Genomic DNA, 21,702 nt, shown 5'->3' with positions numbered 1-21,702 from the left:
CCCAATGGTCCCAATCCAATAGAAAAACAAATCAAAAGGCTGTAACTATAAACTACTATTTTTATCTTCAGTAGGTTATAGATAAAATATGGTCATTCTAATAGTTTAATAAAATTAATTAGATTTTTGTAAATCACCGAGTGACCCCCCTTCATTTTTCCGCGACCCGCACTTTGGGAACCAGTTTTAGATGAATAAAATTTGTTATCATAATACTTTTTGTGTTGTTATTTTGATGGTCATTAGAGCTGCACAATATTGGAAAAATCTGGTATTGCGATATTTTGTTTTGCCGCACTATATTTATTGCGATATATGCGATTTATTATGAATAAAATTTGACTAGATGATTTGAACAACTCTTATTTGGAAATATTTCATTAATTTAGATCGACTGGGATGATCAAGTCTTTTTTTTCTATTGCAGTGCATCTGCATAAAATATAATAAATTACAAGCAGTAATAAATAAATAAACAAACAGTGTTTTATGATTTTCTAGGGAGTCTAACAGTATTTATGTACAGAAATTGAACAATCAAATGTAAAATAACATGGTCATGGTTGTATAAATAATAAAAAAATTATAAAAATTAATAATATTATAATTTAATCTTTAATAAATAATCTAATCCTGCGATATGACTATTGCAGATACACACACGGCATCTGAAGTTACATATTGTTCAACCCTAGTGTGGATGTCAAATTGATGTCAAGGTTTTGACGCCAAATCGATATGTATATTTGATATAAAGGTCACCGCTGGGTTATTTTTTCTTCAACCCAGGCACATTCTGAAAACATACTAATTTATACATTTCTGGAGAGTGCCAAATATGTCCCAGGAGGTAGTTTTTTTTTTTGCAGTTTTTGTTTTTGCGAATTCACCAGAGGCTGCTGTTGACTGACTGACTGATCGACTGACCTACCTTCCTTCTTCCCTAAACCGAACCAATAGTGTTTTCAAAAGCACAGATTGACCATCGCCCACCCACTTCCGTAAACCCAACCGACAGTTTTAAAAAACAATTCTGAAAAAGAAAACCCTCGTCTGATTTTTACCACATTTTACCACATTCTCACCATGTTATTTACTTGTTTATTAAATTTTTTGACTTCTGTTTTTGTCTTAACTGCTTTCTGGAACCGTTCTTCGCCAGACTCGAACCCCATTATCATGGTCAACTCCTCTCTGCATCTCAAGTCCGCCGACGTACATGGCGAGCTAACTGGACAAACTGGTAACAGCAGAAAAGCGGTCAGCTTTGTAAGCAGGAAAAGGAACGGCGTCATACTGCCTCGTAGTGTTCGTTTTAAAGACAAAATGCAGCCATACGTACTTCTGGCTACATAATTTGTGATCTCCAGAAATGTTTTTAGGGCTACGTTTTCAGAATGAGCCTGTGTTGATTTTTTTAGTTTCCCTCTCAAATAGTGTTTTAGTGAAATCTCTCCTATACACTAGATTGCAAAATGTTTGAGCAAATTTGTCATTTTTGGACTATTCCTTTAGGAAAGATTACAGGTGAAAAATAAATACTCCTTAAGTGCTAATATGATATAATCTTACAGTTCTTGATAGAAATTAATTTACACCCGTTAACAATAATACCTTCATTAACACTTAAGGAATTGTTCATTTAAAGAGAGCAAATGTAAAACACCACAATAATATAAAGGCATAAGTACCACATTACAGAAATATCTAAAGGGATAGTTCACTCCAAAATGAAAAAATACTGTCAATTTATTTACCTCAGGCAACCAAGATCTTAGTTTTTTTCTCTAGTAGAACACAAGATAGAAAAAAAAAATCCAGGCAAAACAAAATTAATACCCATGGCTCATGCATTAAGGTCTTATGATCATTCTGTGTAATCTTTCAGTTCAGACTGCTGATTTTTAAGTAGTCGCGTCACAGATGTTTTCACATTGCATGACTATCTGGTGTATCGTCCGTCGCTGCTGTATTGGCTCTGCAAGATGGATTGGTAGAAGGTTACACACTGCATGACTTTACAGTAGGACAATCGCCGACAACGTTGTCTTGGTCCACAAACTTTGTCTCGCAACCAAACACACGCGAGAAGTGACATGGAAACAACACGAGGTCACGGTTTTCTTTTTCGACCCGGTTGTGGTATTACTCAGAGGACATGTCAAACAAACATGGGTGCTCCTGCCAAATTTCCACTAGTTTTTCCTCCATTTCTTGGGTCCAAATAGACTGAAAAGAAGTACTTTTAACTTCTCCCCATCCTCTCGCTGGCTTGCAGATACCCATACTAGTGGATGCTGCTCTCTCATTGGCTGTAGGTAATCGCTGATTTTATTTTCAATCAGAACACATTTCACACGACTTAATTTGAATCGACAGCTCCATTTAACATGCCAAATGTCTGACGGGTGTCAGCGACTCATCTGCGATTCTCACATCGTGTCTTTGATAGTTCACACTGTGTGATTGTTACTCACATGAATGAGCACCGATTTGCCTGTGATTTCAGGCATTTGTCTGCAATTTCTCAAAACCTGTCAGTGAGTTAAAATCAGGGCTAAAATTACGCAGTCTGAACTGAAACTAAACATTATTTACAGTATTATCTTTTATATTTTCAGCCTTATGCATTTTGTTTGCAGAGGATGTGGATTAAAGACAATAATGTTGCAAATAATGCTCAGTTTTGCTTAATAAGAGCTCAATGTATCACCAGGAGCCACATGTTAGTTTTGATTTGCCTGTATATACATACTCTCAGATTGTCAGTAACAGTTGACTTACTTTTTATGAATTATTAAGCTACAGCTAAAAATCTTCTCTAGTGTTTTACCTTAAATAGCCTGAGGATGAATAAATCTTTGGGTGTACTATCCCTTCATAAAAAACTTTATAAGTATACATCTAATACAACTGATGTTTCATCATCAAACCTTCCTTCATCATTTCAGACATTGGTGCAGTTTGGAATTTGTCTGGTCCTTAAGTGTTCTCCAGCCCCAAGGCCGCCTAAAACACACACACACACACGCACACACACACGCACACACACACAAACACACAGAGAAACACAGAAAAGCAGAAAATCACTGTAATTGCAACCAACAAGCAAGGGCAAGTCTGTGATCAATGCTTTCCACTTCAGTGTCATGGGATCAGTCCTTGATTACTGTGAATCAAAAAGTCCTGGGACACTCAGAAGACAATCACCTTCTCTGACAGCGGAGTAATAAAAGTAGAATGAATGAATTGGGGTCCATCCACTGACCTCACGTATAGGAACAACAACAGATACACACTAAAACAAGCACGTCTCTCGTTCTGCTCCTTGAGCCCAAATTGCATCTTTATAAACATTAAAGCCGACAGAAAAGAACTGACAGGAAAAGAAGAACACTTGATTGTACGAAATGAACATTTGTAGTGTACTTCTTAAAGTATATTTTTTAAACCTACTTTTATTTAATACATTATTGATGAAATTATAAAAAGTCACTAAAGTGTATTCAAAGAGATGACATTTGTGATAATACACAAAAAACAAATCTTTACACAGATATTGTTAGTACATTTCTAAATTAATTCAAAAGAAATGGTCAGCAACACACTCAATTAAACATAGAAGTAAAAAGATTGAAGTAGTATTAAATTGTGTGTTTTGATTTGCTAACTGTCTAGTGCACTTTGAAGGAATTTTGGTGTTACACCCGGGGGTGGGGGTTATGTAAATTTTTATGTAGATTTTGTGATGTCACAAACTTAGGAAGAAGTATTCTTCATTGTAGTCCCTACCAGTCGTTTGTTTATTGGCTATAAAGAGCGAATTCTGGATTAGAAGTCGTCTAACCCAGGTTCACTGGAAATATGTACCTTTTTACGAAAGGTAAAATACTCCAGTTATGTTTCATTGCACATTTCAGATTTCAAATCCACTAGAGGGTGCTGTTTACGTTTGAATTTAAAAAAAAATATGATACTTAAGCTGCCTTTCTGCTGCACATGACATTTGGACACGACTGTCGGAATATGCCCCCTTGTGGCAGTTGCACAGAATTTTCACCATGGAAGAGAAGCTGTTCTCACAGTGTCTGAAATAAAGGAGTGGAAAAGAAAGAGCCTTTATTCTCCGTGCATTCACCATGTTTGAATGAATGAATAATAGAAACTCATAGACCGCTAAAAATTTTTGAGGGAATGTGGAGACACTTTGTATTTGATAAAAAAAAAATAGTATTTCTCATCTCGCGTGTACGGACCTGCTTGGACAACACTGAAATACATCACATCCGATCGGCCAGTTGCATATGGTCTAGTCGCAGGAGTTCAAATATTTCAGCGTATCCGCAGCTCAATTCGGATTCTAATTTTCCGCATACAGACATAATCGGAACTCTACGCAGCTCCTGGACTACTCTCCATTGGAAATGAATGACTTCCGGTTTGTCACATGTCATTTGTCGTGTGCAGTGGAAAGGAGGTTTTAGGGTGCATTTGTACTTTTTGTACATGTCCACAAGGCTGGGCTTGTCGTACTGATCATCTAGCAAATCACTGACCTAAACCTTTCCCAAAACCCAACCAATAGTGTTTTTCAAAAGCAAACAGAAGAGAAAAGTGCATGTAGAGCATTTGCACATAGTTTCACCTTGATTTTACATTGCCTGTTCCTCTTGTGGAATTTTGCTTGACTGGACTCAAACCCGAGCACAAACATATGGAGATAGATAGGCGAGTTACATGTATTTGATTACAAATCATATTTATTTGGTGTTGTGCAAAGAACTGCTTGAAATTAATCCTTTATTTGGCCAGATGTCCCTGTAAATATCATTAGTGTTAAAAAGAAGAAAACCTGTTGGTGTCACACTGCCCCGTAGCGTTTATTTTATCTAGAAAGTGCAGACAAATATGTTCAATGATGATAAATGGTATGATTTTTATGATTTCGTGGTTTGTAGGCTGAAAATGTAAGTTGAAGCACATATTTTTTAATGATCATGCGTTGCAAATATCACCCTTTTAACTTTGTGTATGTTTACTAAATTATACTAAAGCACTTGTAAAAAAGTATTTATTGGAACTACAGTAAGTTTTTAATCAGATTTATCAAAGACTCAACAAAGATTCAGAGACTGTATGGTGTGACCGGGGTCTGACCTGTGCTGTGAGCCTCCAGCTCTTTCTCCATCAGTTCTCTGGGCGGTGGCAGATGACTGAAGCTGTTGTGTGTTCCTGTGTTTAATGGACACGGTGTGTGTGTGGTGTGTGCACTGCACGACGTGAAGGAAGTGGCTGTTGCACGTGTGCCGTTCTTCTCCTGTCCGACAGCGCTGATCATCTCAGGCTCTTTCTCATGGCTGTCTTCTGTCTCAACGTGGATCCAAGGAATCTTACTGAGCAGACAGAAGCAAAAGTAGGCTTGAGGAGAAAAAACTGATGCATTTATTCATTCTAGTCCAAGTAGACTATATCATGAGGAAACTGATGTCAGTAAGAGTAAGCGTGTGCAGCATTTGTCAGGATCGGCTGCCATATCAAAATGACTGTGCATAATTAGGTGGGTTTTGTTGAGGTTTACCGTTTGAACTTGTAGATGAAGAGAATGGCCAATCCCAACAGGCCCAGAGAAACCAGTAAGAGCATGGCAGAGCCACTGGGCAAAACACTGGAGTCCACCAGAGGTGCTGCAGGCAATGATACATATGCAGAACCAGTTAAACTCAATGTCTCATCACACAGTCCTGGAAGACTACATATATATATTTTATAATATATTGTAGTATGTGCAATTTGAATGTATCATACATTATTTACTTTATATGCATTAGATAAAAAATTTATAATTACACACACACAGTTTATTAACTAATATTTATTATATTATGTAATGTAATGTAATGTATATTATATAATGTAATTATATTAAAGTGTATATTCATGCATACAACTGATAACTAATTATATGTATCTAAGTCAATTAATTTAATCATTCTTTTTAATAAACTGTTTTCAAGTACTTATTATCATAATCAAAACTTTGTGAAATATTTTTGGTCTATAACTTTAAAACTTTTAATGTACTGTAATTTCCTAAATGACCACCTTCTGTGCACCTTTTTTTATCTACCACAAAGAAAAATGAGACATTACTAATAAAATCTAATATTTGAAGTTGAAAATTTGACAACAGAACAATATTATACAAAAAATGTTAGTGTAGTTTTTCAGTATAATAAAAAGCATCTTATCAATAATTAACTTACCAAGTAAATTAATTCAACAAACACACAGCACAAACAAAGCTTCAAGACTTGAAATGCATTGAAAAATAGTTTTAATAAGTAGTATAGCTAGTATTTAGCTAGTAGTTTAAGTAAATATCTTTAGTAAAATAAAGAATTTTATTCCCTTAATATGTCTATTGATTAACAGTGCTTAGTTTGTAAATGAATAATTCCCGAAATAAAATTTATGGGGACCGACTTCCACTAAACAATTTCTGTTTTTCTGGATTATGACGTCATTAAACGGTGATAGCGCAAAAAAACAGCAACACATTTCTGAACGGTATTTAATTATTTTGTGCCATAGAACGTTATAGGTCAGTCATGGATAATAAAAACATGTAGCTACAAACAAATTGTATGATCAATCACGATTCAGTTCACTTCACTATTATGTGCCAAGTGAAAATAATAATTAAGTCTAATCTTCAAGAAGAGCCCACATTTACTACTTGAGATCGCTTTGCTTCTGTCTCCTGCTATCCTGAGCCATTCGTGCAGTTTCATCTCCTCAAGATCTCGTTTGATCAGGCTCATTATCAGATTTACTCGTGATTTAAAAAAAATGAAAATATGCTTGACTGTCTCTTTGCCATTTTGAAAATACAAATATTTTTCAGGTATGCCACTATGCCATTATTTATTTTCACTGCTCACTGCGTGCAAAATAGCAATCACCAATCAATGAGAGTGATTATAAATATAAGAAAGCCGATTGGCTGAAAATATTGTTGAGGGCCAATAGTTAAATGGGACTTTGCGGTTATGCAAGTCCATTAAAATAAATACCGGAAAGCAAAACACTGATATCTGACATTTTCCGGAACATGATCTGGCTCAAATTAAGCATTTTAAATGACCTTTTTATTTTGTTTTTGCTGAAAATCTTTGGGTAAATAGAAATAAAGGAAGACTATGTATATAGTTTGGTATTTCAACTGAAACACACACACACTGAATATCCAGTTGACCAGGGATATTTCTGCTGTTTCTCAGAGCATGTATGAGAAGCATATCCATTTCAGTAATGCTAAAAAACTGTCTCAGTTGCTCCTCTCTCTCTTTCACACACACACAAACACACACACTGCAGTCCATCCTTCAGCCCTTTGAGGGTTGACGCATGATGATTGTGACCTTTCGGCAGAATGCAGGAGGCAATCTGAACCTTTTCCTGTTCGGAGCAATGAAGACAAATTGCCGTGTCTGAAAAGGGTAGAATTATATGTGGCAGAGAGACACTCTTTATGATCCCGTAATGTCATTTCCAACTCACTATATTGGTCATGCTCAGACAGGCTCCGCATTATCAATATTAATCTAAAGTCCAAGGTGGAGTACCTGTTCTCTACGATTTTTAGCACCAAGAGAGGGTTGAAAAATTTGCCACAATGCATCGTCAGCAATGTGATTATATCGTGTATCTTATATAACTACACAGGAGTAAAGTCACCTCACATAACCACTTGACAGCCTCGTATTTTACTACAGTAAGGGTGCAATTAAACCAGAACTCAATGCGATAGACATTTGTGCTCTTCTGGAAGGGTTATCAGAGAACAAGGATTGTCCTGTTAAAGCCTTAATGACAGAAGCTAGTGTCTGGGTCTTACCCAGTGTGAGCTGAGACAAAGACACAGTGACCCGCGTGTCAGGCTTCAGATCAAACTGGATCAGGTTCTGATTTAAAGCGTTCATGAAGACCTCCGACATCTGAAAAAAGAGGAAGATGATGATGAAGAGCAAGTGAAACCTGCTATACTTTTAAAGCTTCAACTAAATTGGAGCAGTTTTATCAATTGAAATAATGCACCATCTCTGGTTTTTCTGACAGTCAATTATTCCACTTATACGACAGTATTCAGGTTTCGTTCTTAAAATGCTTGTGTCAGAAATAAAGGCAGTAGCTAATGCATTTTACAATGGTGATATATATGCCTTAAAAGTAGATTCAGCTCTTGTCATTCAATATGTGGTGGTAAAGCGGCGACAGCCTAAAAAAGCACCATCATTTTTTTCTGTCAGTTTCTGTTGTGAATAATTGACTGTGGTTTGAGGCTCCTTAACTGGCATAACTCTTGTGCAAAGTTCACAAAGTGTGTGATATCTACAGGCCTGCCTTCTAGCATTAAAACGGAAATACTACCAATACTGCTGCAGAAAAAAAAATGACAATTCAGATTTTATGCACATCATTTCACATAATAATAAAAGCTAGTAGGGCGTCACGGTGGTGCAGCAGGTAGCACAATCGCCTCACAGCAAGAAGTTTGCTGGTTCGAGCCCCGGGTGAGTCAGTTAGGATTTCTGTGTGGAGTTAGCATGTTCTCCCTGTGCTCGCGTGGGTTTCCACCAGATGCTCCGGTTTCCCCCACAGTCCAAAGACATACGCTATAGGTGAATTGAATAAACTAAATTGGCTGTAGTGTATGTGTGCGAATGAGAGTTGTATGGGTGTTTCCCAGTGTTGGGTTGTGGCTGGAAGGGCGTTCACAGCTTAAAACATAAGCTGGAGACAGTAAGTTGGCGGTTCATTTCGCTGTAGCGACCCCTGATTAATATAGGGACTAAGCCAAAAAGAAAATGAATGAATAAATGATAAAAGCTAGTAAATAATAAATAAATTTTTAGATAAAAATGATGAGTTTAATTAATGAGTAAATCAATCATTAAATGAATAAATAAATAAGCTTAATGAAACTAACCAGCTTTCTGGCAATAATATTGTGTTTTGCCAGTCTTAAAGACTGGACGATCTGACTTTAAAAAGGATTATGTGAATACTGATTTAGAATACTCTAATCAGATTAATTAGTTCAACATAGACATTCTTTGAATTTGGGTAGATTTTTTTAATGAACACGTTAAAAAAAAGGAAAATATTATTAGAGGCTTAAAGTTGATATGTTTTAGTCATTCTAAAAGAAATATCTTAATAAATAGGACTGCACAATATAATGTTTCACCATCAATATCATAATATGGTCATTCGCAATAGTCACATTGCAAGTTATGTATTCTAATATCATTTGTTTTTGAATCATGTGACAGTATAATGATTTTAAAAGCAAATTTTAAGGCATTAAAAATTGCACTGTATGTAACTTTAATAAAGATAAAATATTTAAGAATTTTATTTAATTACTTTTTATTCAATTGCTTTACCTGAATACAGTTAGACTCAGAAAACAATAAAACACCATTTAGGCCCAATCCCAATTCGACTTCTTTCCCTTTCCTTTCCCTTACCTCTACCCCTCGTTTTGCGTGTTCACGTGAAGGGGTAGCAGTGTCCCAATTCTCTTTAGCTTGAAGGCGTAGGGCTAAGGGGAAGGGCTAGATACCCCTTCAAATTGAGATTTTTCAGGAGCACACTCTAAATCAATGCGTAAGAAAATTTCCCAGAATACACCAGCCACAAAGGCAGCATAGCTGCACCCGTAAGTAAGGAGATCCACAAATTTGTATTTTTTTGTCATTATTACGAATGTCTACAGCAAACAAGCATATGTTTTAATATATTCATAACCGCGTTCATGTTTTACCATCATGCTTTAAAAAAATGCTAAAATAAAACAGCTAAATTTGGCTATCTGTAATCCCTAATAATAACTCCTGTATTGCAGTCCCACAACATTCTGTCACTCGATGACACTCGAGTACCCTGTCAGAAAAGTCTAGTGGCTGGGAATGTCCTTTTTACGGTCTCTGGTATAATGTTAATGTTGTTTTTGGTGTGTTTACGTAGATAAATTTGGCCACGGTGTAAATGCACAGTACAGTTACGATCATATTGCCACATTATATCGTTATGCTAACATAATATATGCCTTCAGCGATTTCTTGAAGATCAATACCAAAAAATAAAGCAACTGGGTAAATTTTGAAGCCCTTCCCCTTCACACTCTGTTTCAAGGGCCAAGGGAAAGGGGTAGGGGTACAAAAATGAAGTTGGGATTGGGCCTTCTTTCGTTTATCTTTTTCTTTACCACATTTATCTATTCTTGTTGATTGTTTATTAGATTTTATGCAGATAAAACTGAATCCCTCTACAGAATCATCCCAATCAATCTTTTCAAATAGAGTTATTCAACTCATCTGGTGAAATTGTAGTCATATTGCAATATATAATCTCAGATTAGCAAAATATTGCAATGTTAGATTTTTCCAATATCATGCAGCCCTACTAAAAACCTTTTATTATTATTATTTCTTATTTGTTTTCTCAGAATTATTTGATGACTAGAACTTTAAAAGGATGGTCTGCAAAAAGGTTTTATTTGCATAGTTATTTTAACCATAAATCTTGCATAAGTCTTTTTAAAAACATCTTAATACGTTTTCCATTTTGGAAAACTCTAGGTCATCACCCTATATAAATAGAGAACGCAATCAAAAACACTGCTGGTTTTAACATAAATCTGAATTATTGTCAAATATAAATTTGACAGATTTAATTTCCTTTTGTGGTTGCCGGGCATTACAAATTCAGCCCATGACATTTTAAAAGTAAGTGCATGTATTTTTCAGCAGGTTTATTCGCGAGCAATAAAGCCAACTTTTATCGCCACTATAATTTATTTGGCCATCAGAACATGATAATAGGTTAGTTTAACAGATTGTATCAATCATAAGACCTTGTCATTTGGGAGAATCGTTTTATTCCATTGTGTGTGTGTGTTTATGTGTGTGTATGGTTCTTGCCTTATTAAGTTGTTCCTCTGTGTGTGATCTGAATGCTGACTGGTTGGTCTCGGGTAGGATAAAGAGCTCAGCAGCAGTTGGAGATCCAGGAAACACAGACACCAACAACTGGTCCTCAGGGAAGCTGCAGACCTGCCGAAAAGCACACAAATAAACACACGCCACTAAACATTAAATTAAGGCAATTTTATCAGCATGCAACATTCATGACAGACTTGAATTCATGCATAAACGCTAGTCAATCATTTCACGGCCGTTTGCACATTAATAAAAATCTCCATTAATGTTTGCGAAGCATAATAAGCCATTCCGGAGAATCTGGAGATATTTTCGATATGATGTTGTGTAAGCACATTGAAAGCACTCTGTTCGTGTCGAAAATCCAGAGGTATTGGGAGGCCATTATATTTGTGCTTGAGCGACTCATTGTAATGGAGTTCTGTGGAGCAGTTCTTTGGCTCTGTTCTTTAATTGGCTGACTGGCTTTAGAGTCTCTCTGTTGCCGCATCAATATTCACTCTGAACTCCAGTGATTCACTCTCGCCAATAGCACTACATTACTCTATCTCTCGCGCTCAGACTGAGGGGAAATCAGATGGATGCGTGAGAGCGCGTAGAGCCTCTCAGCCGAACACAGAACCTCGCCGGAGAGCCCAGAAAGAGCCATCAGGCTTTAAACCAGGAGCGTTTGAGAGAGAGGAAAGAGAATAGCTGAAGAGAGAGGAAGCGTGGTGAGCTATCAGCGGCCTTTCAAGAAATTTCAGGAGTTCTTTTCAGCAGTTCACCGGCATGAACAGAGCACTCCAGCAGTAGCTGATGATGGACTTTAAGCGCGGTGTACCTGAGCAAGCGTTGCCCTGACAACACGCCCCACGTCCTGTCTCCACTCGGCAACAGAAGGGTTGTGCTCTTCCAGGTTTGGAGAAAACGACAGCAGCAAAGAACGGAAGACGTCTGGAAACCAGAGAAGACAGAGAAACCTTTTAATTTTCAGCGAGGCTAAAAATAACACATTCTCTATATCAAAAAGCACAGCAATTTTCATGTCTACGGGAGGTCTTCACCTTTGACGGTGATGATTTTCACATCCTGTAGGACTGTACCTCCCGCCGACACCTGTACGGTGACAGGGTTCAGTCCTTCTCGCGTGAACGTGTGTGAAACGCTTCCTTCCAGTGTGATCAGGGGCTGAAAAACACATGCAATTCAGATGTAGCAGCACGGAGAAACGGGAAAGCAAATCCTAACTCTGACTGATATGTGAGTGGCAGAATCATTTATAGCAGAAACCATTTACAACCCTATATGGCCAAACTCCCGCTGCGTTTCACGGTTCAGTTGTCGTGCTTTTGATCTTAGGACTTGTCGTAGATATATTGGTCTTGCAGATCTTCCTGCTTTTTCACTAGTACTCCTTAACAAGACACTCTCTGTGTAATTTATGGGCTTTGCTGATCTCATTTTTGGGGTCTTTTTGTCTGGTTGCAGCACATGATGCTGGGCGGCAGCACATAAATATACTGGCATTTATGAATGGCATTTTAACATTCGTATTCATTCAAAACAACCCAGTTGCACTTTAATGCTGTCTTGTTTTCCAGTGTAATGGCAGTAAAGAATAGGAAAAGGTACTTTAAGTGTATAATGGGTTAAGTTGATGCATTTACTTCACCTAAATTATTTACAAGCAGATTTTCTAATATTGCTAACACACCGGAGGGTCTAGGTTTTGCCTGGATGCACTCTTTGCTGTAGATTATTACTTTATTAAACATTAAAAGCAACCACATCAAAATACAAAACTACTATTTTTTTCTCTCTCACTCACTCACTCACTCACTCACTATCCTTCGGCTTAGTCCCTGATTTATCACAGTGGAATGAACCGCCAATTACTCTGGCATATGGTTTATCCAGCCGATGCCCTTCCAGCCGCAGCTCAGCACTGGAAAACCATATTCTTTTCAATAGGACTGTATTATATTTGCATGTTCCTAATAGCTTGAATGCCTGTATTATACACTCACCGGCCACTTTATTAGGTACAACTAACTAGTACCTGGTTGGACTCCCTTTTGCCTTCAGAACTGCCTTAATCCTTCGTGGCATAGATTCAACAAGGCACTGGAAATATTTCTCAGAGATTTTAATCCATATTGACATGATAGCATCACACAGTTGCTGCAGATTTGTTGGCTGCACATCCATGATGCGAATCTCCCGCCATTTGAGTACAGTGAACTCATTGTCATGTTCAAGAAACCAGTGTGAGATGATTCGCGCTTTATGACATGGCGTGTTGTCCTGCTGGAAGTAGCCATCAGAAGATGGGTACACTGTGGTCAAGAAGGGATGAACATGGTCAGCAACAACACTCAGGTAGGCTGTGGCATTGACACAATGCTCAATTGGTACTAATGGGCCCAAAGTGGGCCAAGAAAATATCCCCCACACCTTTACACCACCACCAGCCACAACCATTGATGCAAGGCAGGATGGATCCGTGCTTTCATGTTGTTGACCCCAAATTCTGACCCTACTATCCGAATGTTGCAGCAGAAATTGAGACTCATCAGACCAGGCAACGTTTTTCCAATCTTCTATTGTCCAATTTTGGTGAGCCTGTGTGAATTGTAGCCTCAGTTTCCTATTCTTAGTTGACAGGAGTGGCACCCGGCATGGTCTTCTGCTGCTGTAGCCCATCTGCCTCAAGGTTTAGCGTGTTGTGCATTCAGAGATATGCTCTTCTGCATACCTCGGTTGTAACGAGTGGTTATTTGAGTTACTGTTACCTTTCTATCAGCTGGAACCAGTCTGACCATTCTCCTCTAACCCCTGGCATCAACAAGGCATTTGCACCCACAGAACTGCAGCTCACTGGATATTTTCTCTTTTTCGGACCATTCTCTGTAAACACTAGAGATGGTTGTGCTTGAAAATCCCAGCAGATCAGCAGTTTCTGAAATACTCAGACCATCCCGTCTGGCACCAACAACCATGCCATGTTCAAAGTCAATTAAATCACCTTTTTCCTCATTCTGATGCTCGGTTTGAACTGCAGCAGATCGTCTTGACCATGTTTGCATGCCTAAATGCATTGAGTTGCTGCCATATGATGGACAGGTGTATCTAATAAAGTGGCCGGTTAGTGTATATCAGAGCATATAGGTATATATTGTAAAATGTCCAAATCATACTAAATGACAAAACAAAGCTTCTGTACAAGTGAGCTTTTAAATGCTTTTAAACTGCTCAGCTCTGTGGCAGATTTCCAGAGGAAAGCACTCTAGAACTTAAATGCATAATCATTAAAAGCTGCTCTTTCTCTTTTTATGTGTTTCACCTCGGAAAAGCAGATCTGAACTGAATGATCTCATGGTGCGATTAGGAGCAACATTCAGTGATGTTTGAAAGCATCATAAAGCAGTGATTCATCTGCCTATTATAACTGTAGGTTAAATCTGTCCTAATACTAAATGAGATAAGAAGCCAATATAATGATGTCAAAATGAAAAACAAAATGTCTGCAAAATTATCACTAATTAAATGAACCTACAGCAACTGCTTAATTTTCTGAGAACAGTTTTATGCTCAGCATGGCCACATTTATTTGATCAAAAAGACCGTAGTGTTGTGAAAGTTTATTATGCTTTCAAAATAACCATTCTGTATTTTAATTTGATTAAAAGTGTAATTAATTAATGTGTTGTGAAACTTGTGTTATTTTTACAGTTGAAAATGCTTGTTCATCTTAATTCAGTGTGGAAAAAATATTTGAGCAAATTAGATCATTTGAGATTGAAATCTGACATTTATATTTCTTTATAACATTATAAAAATCATTTATAAAAATCAGTGCAACCCACCATTCAACAAAAGCTATTCTGACAGAGTAAAAATTCAGTTCTTGTTTTTATTTTTACAGTTGAAAATATTTGTTCATCATAATTAAGTAAAAATTTTTTTTTTATAATTATTTTTTAGGGGTTTTCACCTTTTTTTTGATAGGACAGTAGAGAGTATTGACAGGAAAGTGTGGGGAGCAGAGAGAGGAGAAGGATCGGCATAGGACCTCAAGGCGGGAATCGAACATGGGTCGCCGTGAACACCAGAGTGCATGTGTCGGTGCACTTTCCCCTACACCATTGGCACCGACTTTAAGTTTTAATTTACTGAAAATTATTTAAGTTAAATTAAAAAGAACAGTTGTTTAGATCAGTGTTTCTCAACCACGTTCCCAGATGACCACCAGCTCTGCATTTTATCTATGGCTACGTCCGAAACAACATAGTTCCATACTATATAGGACACTAAAAACAGTATGTGAGTAGAGTAGTATGTCCAAATTCATAAAATTCGAAAATCAGTATGCGAGAAGTAGCCGGATGACCTGCTACTTCCGGCGAGATTCTGAAGTGCGCATCCCATCTCACGATGCCTTGCAACAGAATTCATGAAAAAGAGTGAAGCGACACAACTGACGCGGGTTACATGACGATGACAAAATGGCGGATGTAGGATGTCCAAATTCCATTCATACTGCTTACATTCATACTGTATAGAACATACTTTTCTAACGACTGAGTAATATATTTAAATTTATATGCAGTACCTACTGAGTAGTAGGTGGTTTTGGATGCAGCCCATGTCTCCTTAACCAAACACACCTGGTTCAGATCATTAGCTCATTAGCAGAAACTGAAAAACCTGTAATGGGTGTGAAAGACAAAGGAGACATCCAAAACATGCAGTGTTGGTGGTCATTCAGGAACATGGTTGAGAAACACTGATTTAGATCTTTTGAGACTGAAATCTTACATTTCTATTTTTTTTATAGATAGGGCTGCACGATTCTGGCTAAAATGAGAATCACGATTTTTTTTTTGCTTAAGATAAAGATCAATATTTTCCTCAAGATTTTCTAGATGTGAAATAAAGGTTAACATGTTAGATAAACAATAATAATATTAGACCTATGTGTAGGTCTACAGTTAGTTAACATACTAAATTTTGGACTTGGAACAGTGGACTTGAATAGACTAAATTTGTCCAGTCGATACTTGGGCGACCGCCTTTATGCTTCCCTACCGAACTTGAAAATATAATTGGCTGAATCGTAGAAATGCTGGCTCAATAAGATCGTGTGGGGGGGTTGAATCGAGATCACAATCTTTTTTTTTTTTTTTTGATGAATCGTGCAGCCCTATTTATTACATTACAAAAGTCTTTAAAAAATCAGTGTGACCAAACTTGTGAAAAGTAGGCTAAATGCCCAATCAAATTCTACCTTTGACAAGTAATCTACAAGTAAAATTGTGCGCTATGTGGGCTTTTAATCTATGCCAAATCTCTGAGCTGGAAGCATTTTCCCCATGCGTTGTCCCAACTACGTCTGTCATTCAACCAAAGCTATTCTGACAGTTAAAATTCAGTTATTCTTTTTATTTTTATTATTGAAAATGCTTGTTCATCTTAGTTCAGTGTGCAAACTGCAAAAAAATATTTTTAAGTTAAAAAGAACAATCGTTTAGATCTGGTGAACTTCTACCGCTGCACAATAGAAAGCACATTTAAAGTTTGCACATATTCATTGCACTGATTCATTTACTTGAACTGTACATACCCACTGCACATGGACATTTGTAATTATGTTTATCTATCTGCCACTCCTGATTATTAATAGCATCCTGTACATATATTCATTTATGCAAATCTCTGTTCATAGCTAATACAACCTGTATATAATGTTCATAGTACATCCATCTGTAAATATCACCATAGTTTTTCTATAACTGCACTTTATAACTTTATAACTTAATACCTGTATCCTGCACTTGCTGCTATTGCACTGCTGGTTAGACCTAAACTGCATTTCGTTGCCTTGTACTTGTACATGTGTAATGACAATAAAGTTGAATCTAATCTAATCTAATCTAATCTTTTGAGACAGAAATTTTACATTTCTATTTCTTTGAACAGGGTTTCTACAGGTTTCATCGAGTCAAATTTAAGACTTTTAAAGACATTTTTAAGACCATAAAGAATGAAATTTCAGACTTACACAAGGCTAAACCCTAAAGATTTCTTTAAAAGAAGTTAAATACTTAAAAACCATTAAAAACAAATGTTATTGTAAGGAAGATAATTAAACCATATTAATAAGTAAACAAAGTTAGTAATTAAAGGTTTCTTAAAACCTTTATTGAAATATGTTGTTAGTCATTGGATGAGTGTTGGCCCAATTAAGTATAGCTTTACATGGACTTAGGAAAATTTAGACCCGTTTGAAAGGATTTAAGACCTACAAGACAATATTTCAGTGGATTTAAGCCTTTTCAAGGCCAAAAATTTGTGTTTTTGAAACTTAAGACATTTTAAGACTTTCTAAGACCCTGCAGATACCCTGTTATAATATTATTAAAGCTAGGGCTGCACAATACTGGAAAAATCTGACATTGCGATATTTTATTTTTCTGCTATGTATACTTCGATTTGAATACAATTTTGGCAGATGAGCTGAATAGCTCTTTTTAAAATGAAATCATTATCTCAGATTGATTGGAAAATCGTGTACAGGAGTTATTCAAATAAATTGCAAGTGTAAAGAAATAAAATAAGAGCAAAGATAAAAGTGAAATATGTAGTCATATACTCAGGTACAGTAATATGATACTATATTATCATTATGTTTTGCCCCTGATTATGATATATCACAATATCATCAATAAATCACAAGAAAACCATCCACAATATATCATGATATTTGTAAATTAAGGGGGAAATGCATCAAAAATGTATAAGATGTATTTTATTAACAGCACATATATTTTGTGGAATTGCACCAATTATATGTGTTCGATCTGACATTACGAGAAGCACCGATTCATATACTATTACCTAAGTGTTAAATGGTAGCAGTGCAAGGCTGATGAATTAGTTCAGATCTTTTGTACTTTTAAATAAATATCGATACTTGGCTACATCAAGAATGTATCCTGAGTGGAATTATCACAATAAATCAGAATCAATATTTTGTCCTGGCCCTATTATTGAATAATCAAATGTAATGTAAAATGTTTAATCTTTATTGCTGATCAACTATTATCATCCCAACTCCACATTGCAGATGCTGCGATGTGACTATTGTGAATGCACACATTTCAATATCAATGCTGAAACGATAAAAAGTGCTTAGCATATATAAGTATCACAAATCTCTCTTTTAAATTCATATTTTAATAGGAAGCTATACAATATTATATTTTTGCATATACATTAGATTAGTGCTGAAGCCAAATCTGGAGCTTATTTGACTAAATAACTTACGATTATGGTCCAAACAGTAGTACACCCTAATGTATATGTTACAGAAAAATATTAAATACAAATTTTAAAAAAGAGTAAAAATCAAGAGAAGCAAAAAAATTGAAAAGTTTAGCTGAAATTTTGTAGTTTGTAATTTTTTTTGCAATATTTTGCTTGAATTTAAATGTATTATCTTTCATTTTCTAAATATGTTTGGTGACTAAAATGTTATTTTCATAAATTTATCTGTTTAATAAATCTGTTTTGTTTAAATGCACCAAAATACATTGCCTATATGCACTGAGAAATGGATAAAATTATTCATTTTCATTACTTAATTATGCTAAGCAGCCATAATAAAAGTCATACAAAAAAATCAGTGTGACCAAACTTGTGAAAAGTAGGCTAAATGCCCAATTAAATTCTACCTTTTGACAAGCAAACTACAATTAAAATTCTATGTGGGCTTTTAATCCATGCCAAATCTCTGAGCTGGAAGCACTTTCCCCAATGCGCTTTCCCAGCTATGCCTGTCATTCAACAAAAGCTATTCTGACAGAGTTAAAATTCAGTTATTCTTTTTATTTTGGCAGCAGGTGTTCATACTGCAAAGCGAAAAAAACCCACAGTGTCACAGTACCACCCCTGCCCAAACATCAAGCTTTTTACTTCCTTGACCCCAATTCAAATCCATCCTAATAACAGGTTTACCTTTATGGCCTTGGCAAGCACAATATCTTTGGCCGAGCCCTTGTTTTGTTGGAGGTCAGAAGTAATACTGGAATAGCTGGCTAACTGATGTGGGCCTCTGGGCCGCATGCGTATAAATGTTCGAACCTCAGTGTTGTTATTGAACCACCAGTAGAAGGTGGCCGTCCTGGGTTGACTGGGCCACAACACTGCTGTCAGGTTGGCTTCTCTTCCTTTGGCCACGACCACCGGTGCCGAAAGAAAGATACGCTCCACGGGACCTAACAACAACACATCGGACGTGAGATCTTATCAGACGCAATATAAAGTCAATAACGATCACATTTAGCAGCGATTTCTTCTCCTATGTCGTTCATTGAGAGCTGCTTCAGAAATAGATTGTCTCGATGTGCAGTCAGTGGTATAGAGGTAATTTGCTGTGACAGGAAAGAGTTTTTTTGTACGGTGGATTCTTATAGAGAATTGGAATAAGTGTGTGCTTATGTACGTACTGGTGATGTGCAGATAGAGCGAGCTGCTGTCAGAGCCCTGGCTGTTCTGAGCACGTGCGGTGACCCTGAATATCCCAGCGACCCTGTATGTGTGTGTGATGCTGTCACCGAGCCGGCTTATGTTGGAGTATGACACCGAGATGCCATCTCCAAAGTCCACATGGAGACTGGTCGACAGTGAGTCACCCTACAGAGAAAACAATAACAGAGAGAGATAAAGGACTGGTGTATTGTATGGTTTTGCATGTAAAGGCTTTGGGAAACTGAAACTTTACAGCAGTTCAAACTGTGGCTGACCAGTTATGGGGATCTGATTAAAATGAAAACAAGAATGATAAAATGATTGAAAATGATCAGGTGCACCAATACTAAATGAATGATATTATTATAATACTAATTATGAATATATTAATTAGTGGGTGTTAACGTGCTGCATTAACGCGAGACTCTTATCGCGCGATAAAAAAATATTGCTGTTAACTTATTCTCAAAGTTGGTTTGGGAGCTGGGTCTATTCCACGCAAGCTATGATGACTTTCACTTTGATATTTTAGCGCGGATGAATAAAAAACTTTCACCTTACCTGACCGGTGAGCCGTCTGACAAAAAGTGCCCTTGTGAATCAAATCAACAGGATGCTCCTCTGCAGTTCAGCAGTTCAGCAGTTTCACTTTAACTCATGTACATTTCATTCATGCCCCCTTGACAAACTGGGGTATTAGTAAGGACTAGTGAGAGTGTTATGGAATTTAATAACGCATGCCAAATGGAAAGAAAAAAACTTCCGCATTTCGCGATATGTGTGTGTGTGCATATTTGTGCGGTACTTTACTGACAGTAAACGGCATGCGTGGATCTTGTCGGAAAATATGGCGAAAATTCCTATATGACGGTAATAGTTTGATTGCGGTGTTTACTTCAATAATGCCACTAATATATGCATACTCCACGTTTTAATTCCATTTCTGTTTAGTTCAGTTATGACTTTAGTTGGATTAAGTTAATCAAAAAATCGCTGTTTCGAGCTTATCTAGGCCTACAGTTCAAAATTTATGTTTAACTGAATAAACAGTAAACACAAGTGCATCAAGAACATACTTTATTTTCATCACGAATTATCATAGTAAAACAGTTTCTCAAGCAGTTTGTGATGCATTTTGGAAACAGGAGATGAGCCCCTGGTCTAATGCGCCACCTGGCTTGAGAAACCCAGTCTCACAGACTTATTATTTGAGTAGCACACATATTCTGAATGACTTCGGCAGAATTTAAATGAGCCGTTTTAATCTAGATTCATCTAGATTAATTCCGCGGTTACAGTGAGATTAATCTAGATTAAACAAATTAATCTATGCCTGCCTATAATATTAATATAGCAAATCATAGATACAATCAGTTACATGTTTGGGATCAGTAAGAATTTTTGGGAACACTTTCTAATTACACACCATAAATCATTTAATAAGCATTTTCTAAGCATTATTTCTACATTAATAGATGTTAGTAAGCAGTTTATAAGTACATCTACAAATGCTGTATTCTTGACTTATAAGTGCATGTATAATGTTCTTTATGATTGTATTTTCATACTTTTTTAATACTAAATTAAGTATTGCATTATTTACAGAGCAGTTATTGAAGAATAATTGGTGTTTTTAAAGATCAGTCAGAATACTTTAGTCAATGAATAATAAACTATTCAAATTAAAATTATACATATCCTATTATTCAGGCATATAGTAATAGTTACTTTGTATGTTAATAAATGCTTTATTAACTCAACATCCAGTTTTGTGACCTAATCTCAAGTGAAGATTATTTATGTAAATACTATTTTGGACTATATTGTAAATCCCTTATAAATGACAACGGTTCAGTATAAAATAACAGTAAATCTTTGAAGTCTTATCAAAAAAAATTAAATTACTGTAAAGTTTAAACGTTGCTGAATAACAGAGGTGTTAAAATACAACATAAAATAGGATAAAACAACAACAATAAAATAATTTAACAACGTTTTATGAATATATTAATATAGTAAATCATAATAGTATCATTTAAAGGTTTGGCATCAGTAAGATTTTTTTTGCGTTTTCTATTTGAATATATTAAAAATGTGTTCCTGCTATGGCATTGCTAAAATTTTTATTGTTTTTTTTTTTGTTTGTTTCCTCATGACTTGTGTCATTTGCTTGGTTTTGTCACTT

The 21,702-nt window shown here is 36.2% G+C and overlaps 1 protein-coding gene across 1 annotated transcript in view; it reads right to left on the bottom strand.

Annotated features, from left to right (window-relative positions):
* Nucleotides 1-571: 571 nt before the first annotated feature.
* The window catches only part of sorcs3b (sortilin related VPS10 domain containing receptor 3b), a 122,584-nt gene continuing 101,453 nt past the window's right edge, over nt 572-21,702 (bottom strand). Inside the window, exons 19-27 of the mRNA XM_056477327.1 lie at nt 19,496-19,682; nt 19,131-19,264; nt 12,053-12,176; nt 11,830-11,942; nt 10,989-11,120; nt 7,898-7,997; nt 5,579-5,684; nt 5,158-5,393; nt 572-3,009 (exon numbers count right to left, since the gene is read on the bottom strand). Coding sequence (XP_056333302.1) covers nt 2,948-3,009; nt 5,158-5,393; nt 5,579-5,684; nt 7,898-7,997; nt 10,989-11,120; nt 11,830-11,942; nt 12,053-12,176; nt 19,131-19,264; nt 19,496-19,682 — 1,194 coding nt within the window. The 3' untranslated portion in view covers nt 572-2,947. The remainder of the gene's footprint in view (nt 3,010-5,157; nt 5,394-5,578; nt 5,685-7,897; nt 7,998-10,988; nt 11,121-11,829; nt 11,943-12,052; nt 12,177-19,130; nt 19,265-19,495; nt 19,683-21,702) is intronic.

Source organism: Danio aesculapii, chromosome 17, assembly GCF_903798145.1.
Source record: "Danio aesculapii chromosome 17, fDanAes4.1, whole genome shotgun sequence".
Taxonomy (NCBI): domain Eukaryota; kingdom Metazoa; phylum Chordata; class Actinopteri; order Cypriniformes; family Danionidae; genus Danio; species Danio aesculapii.
Note: the sequence above shows the minus strand (reverse complement) of the source record. Positions and strands in the feature narration are given on the sequence as shown.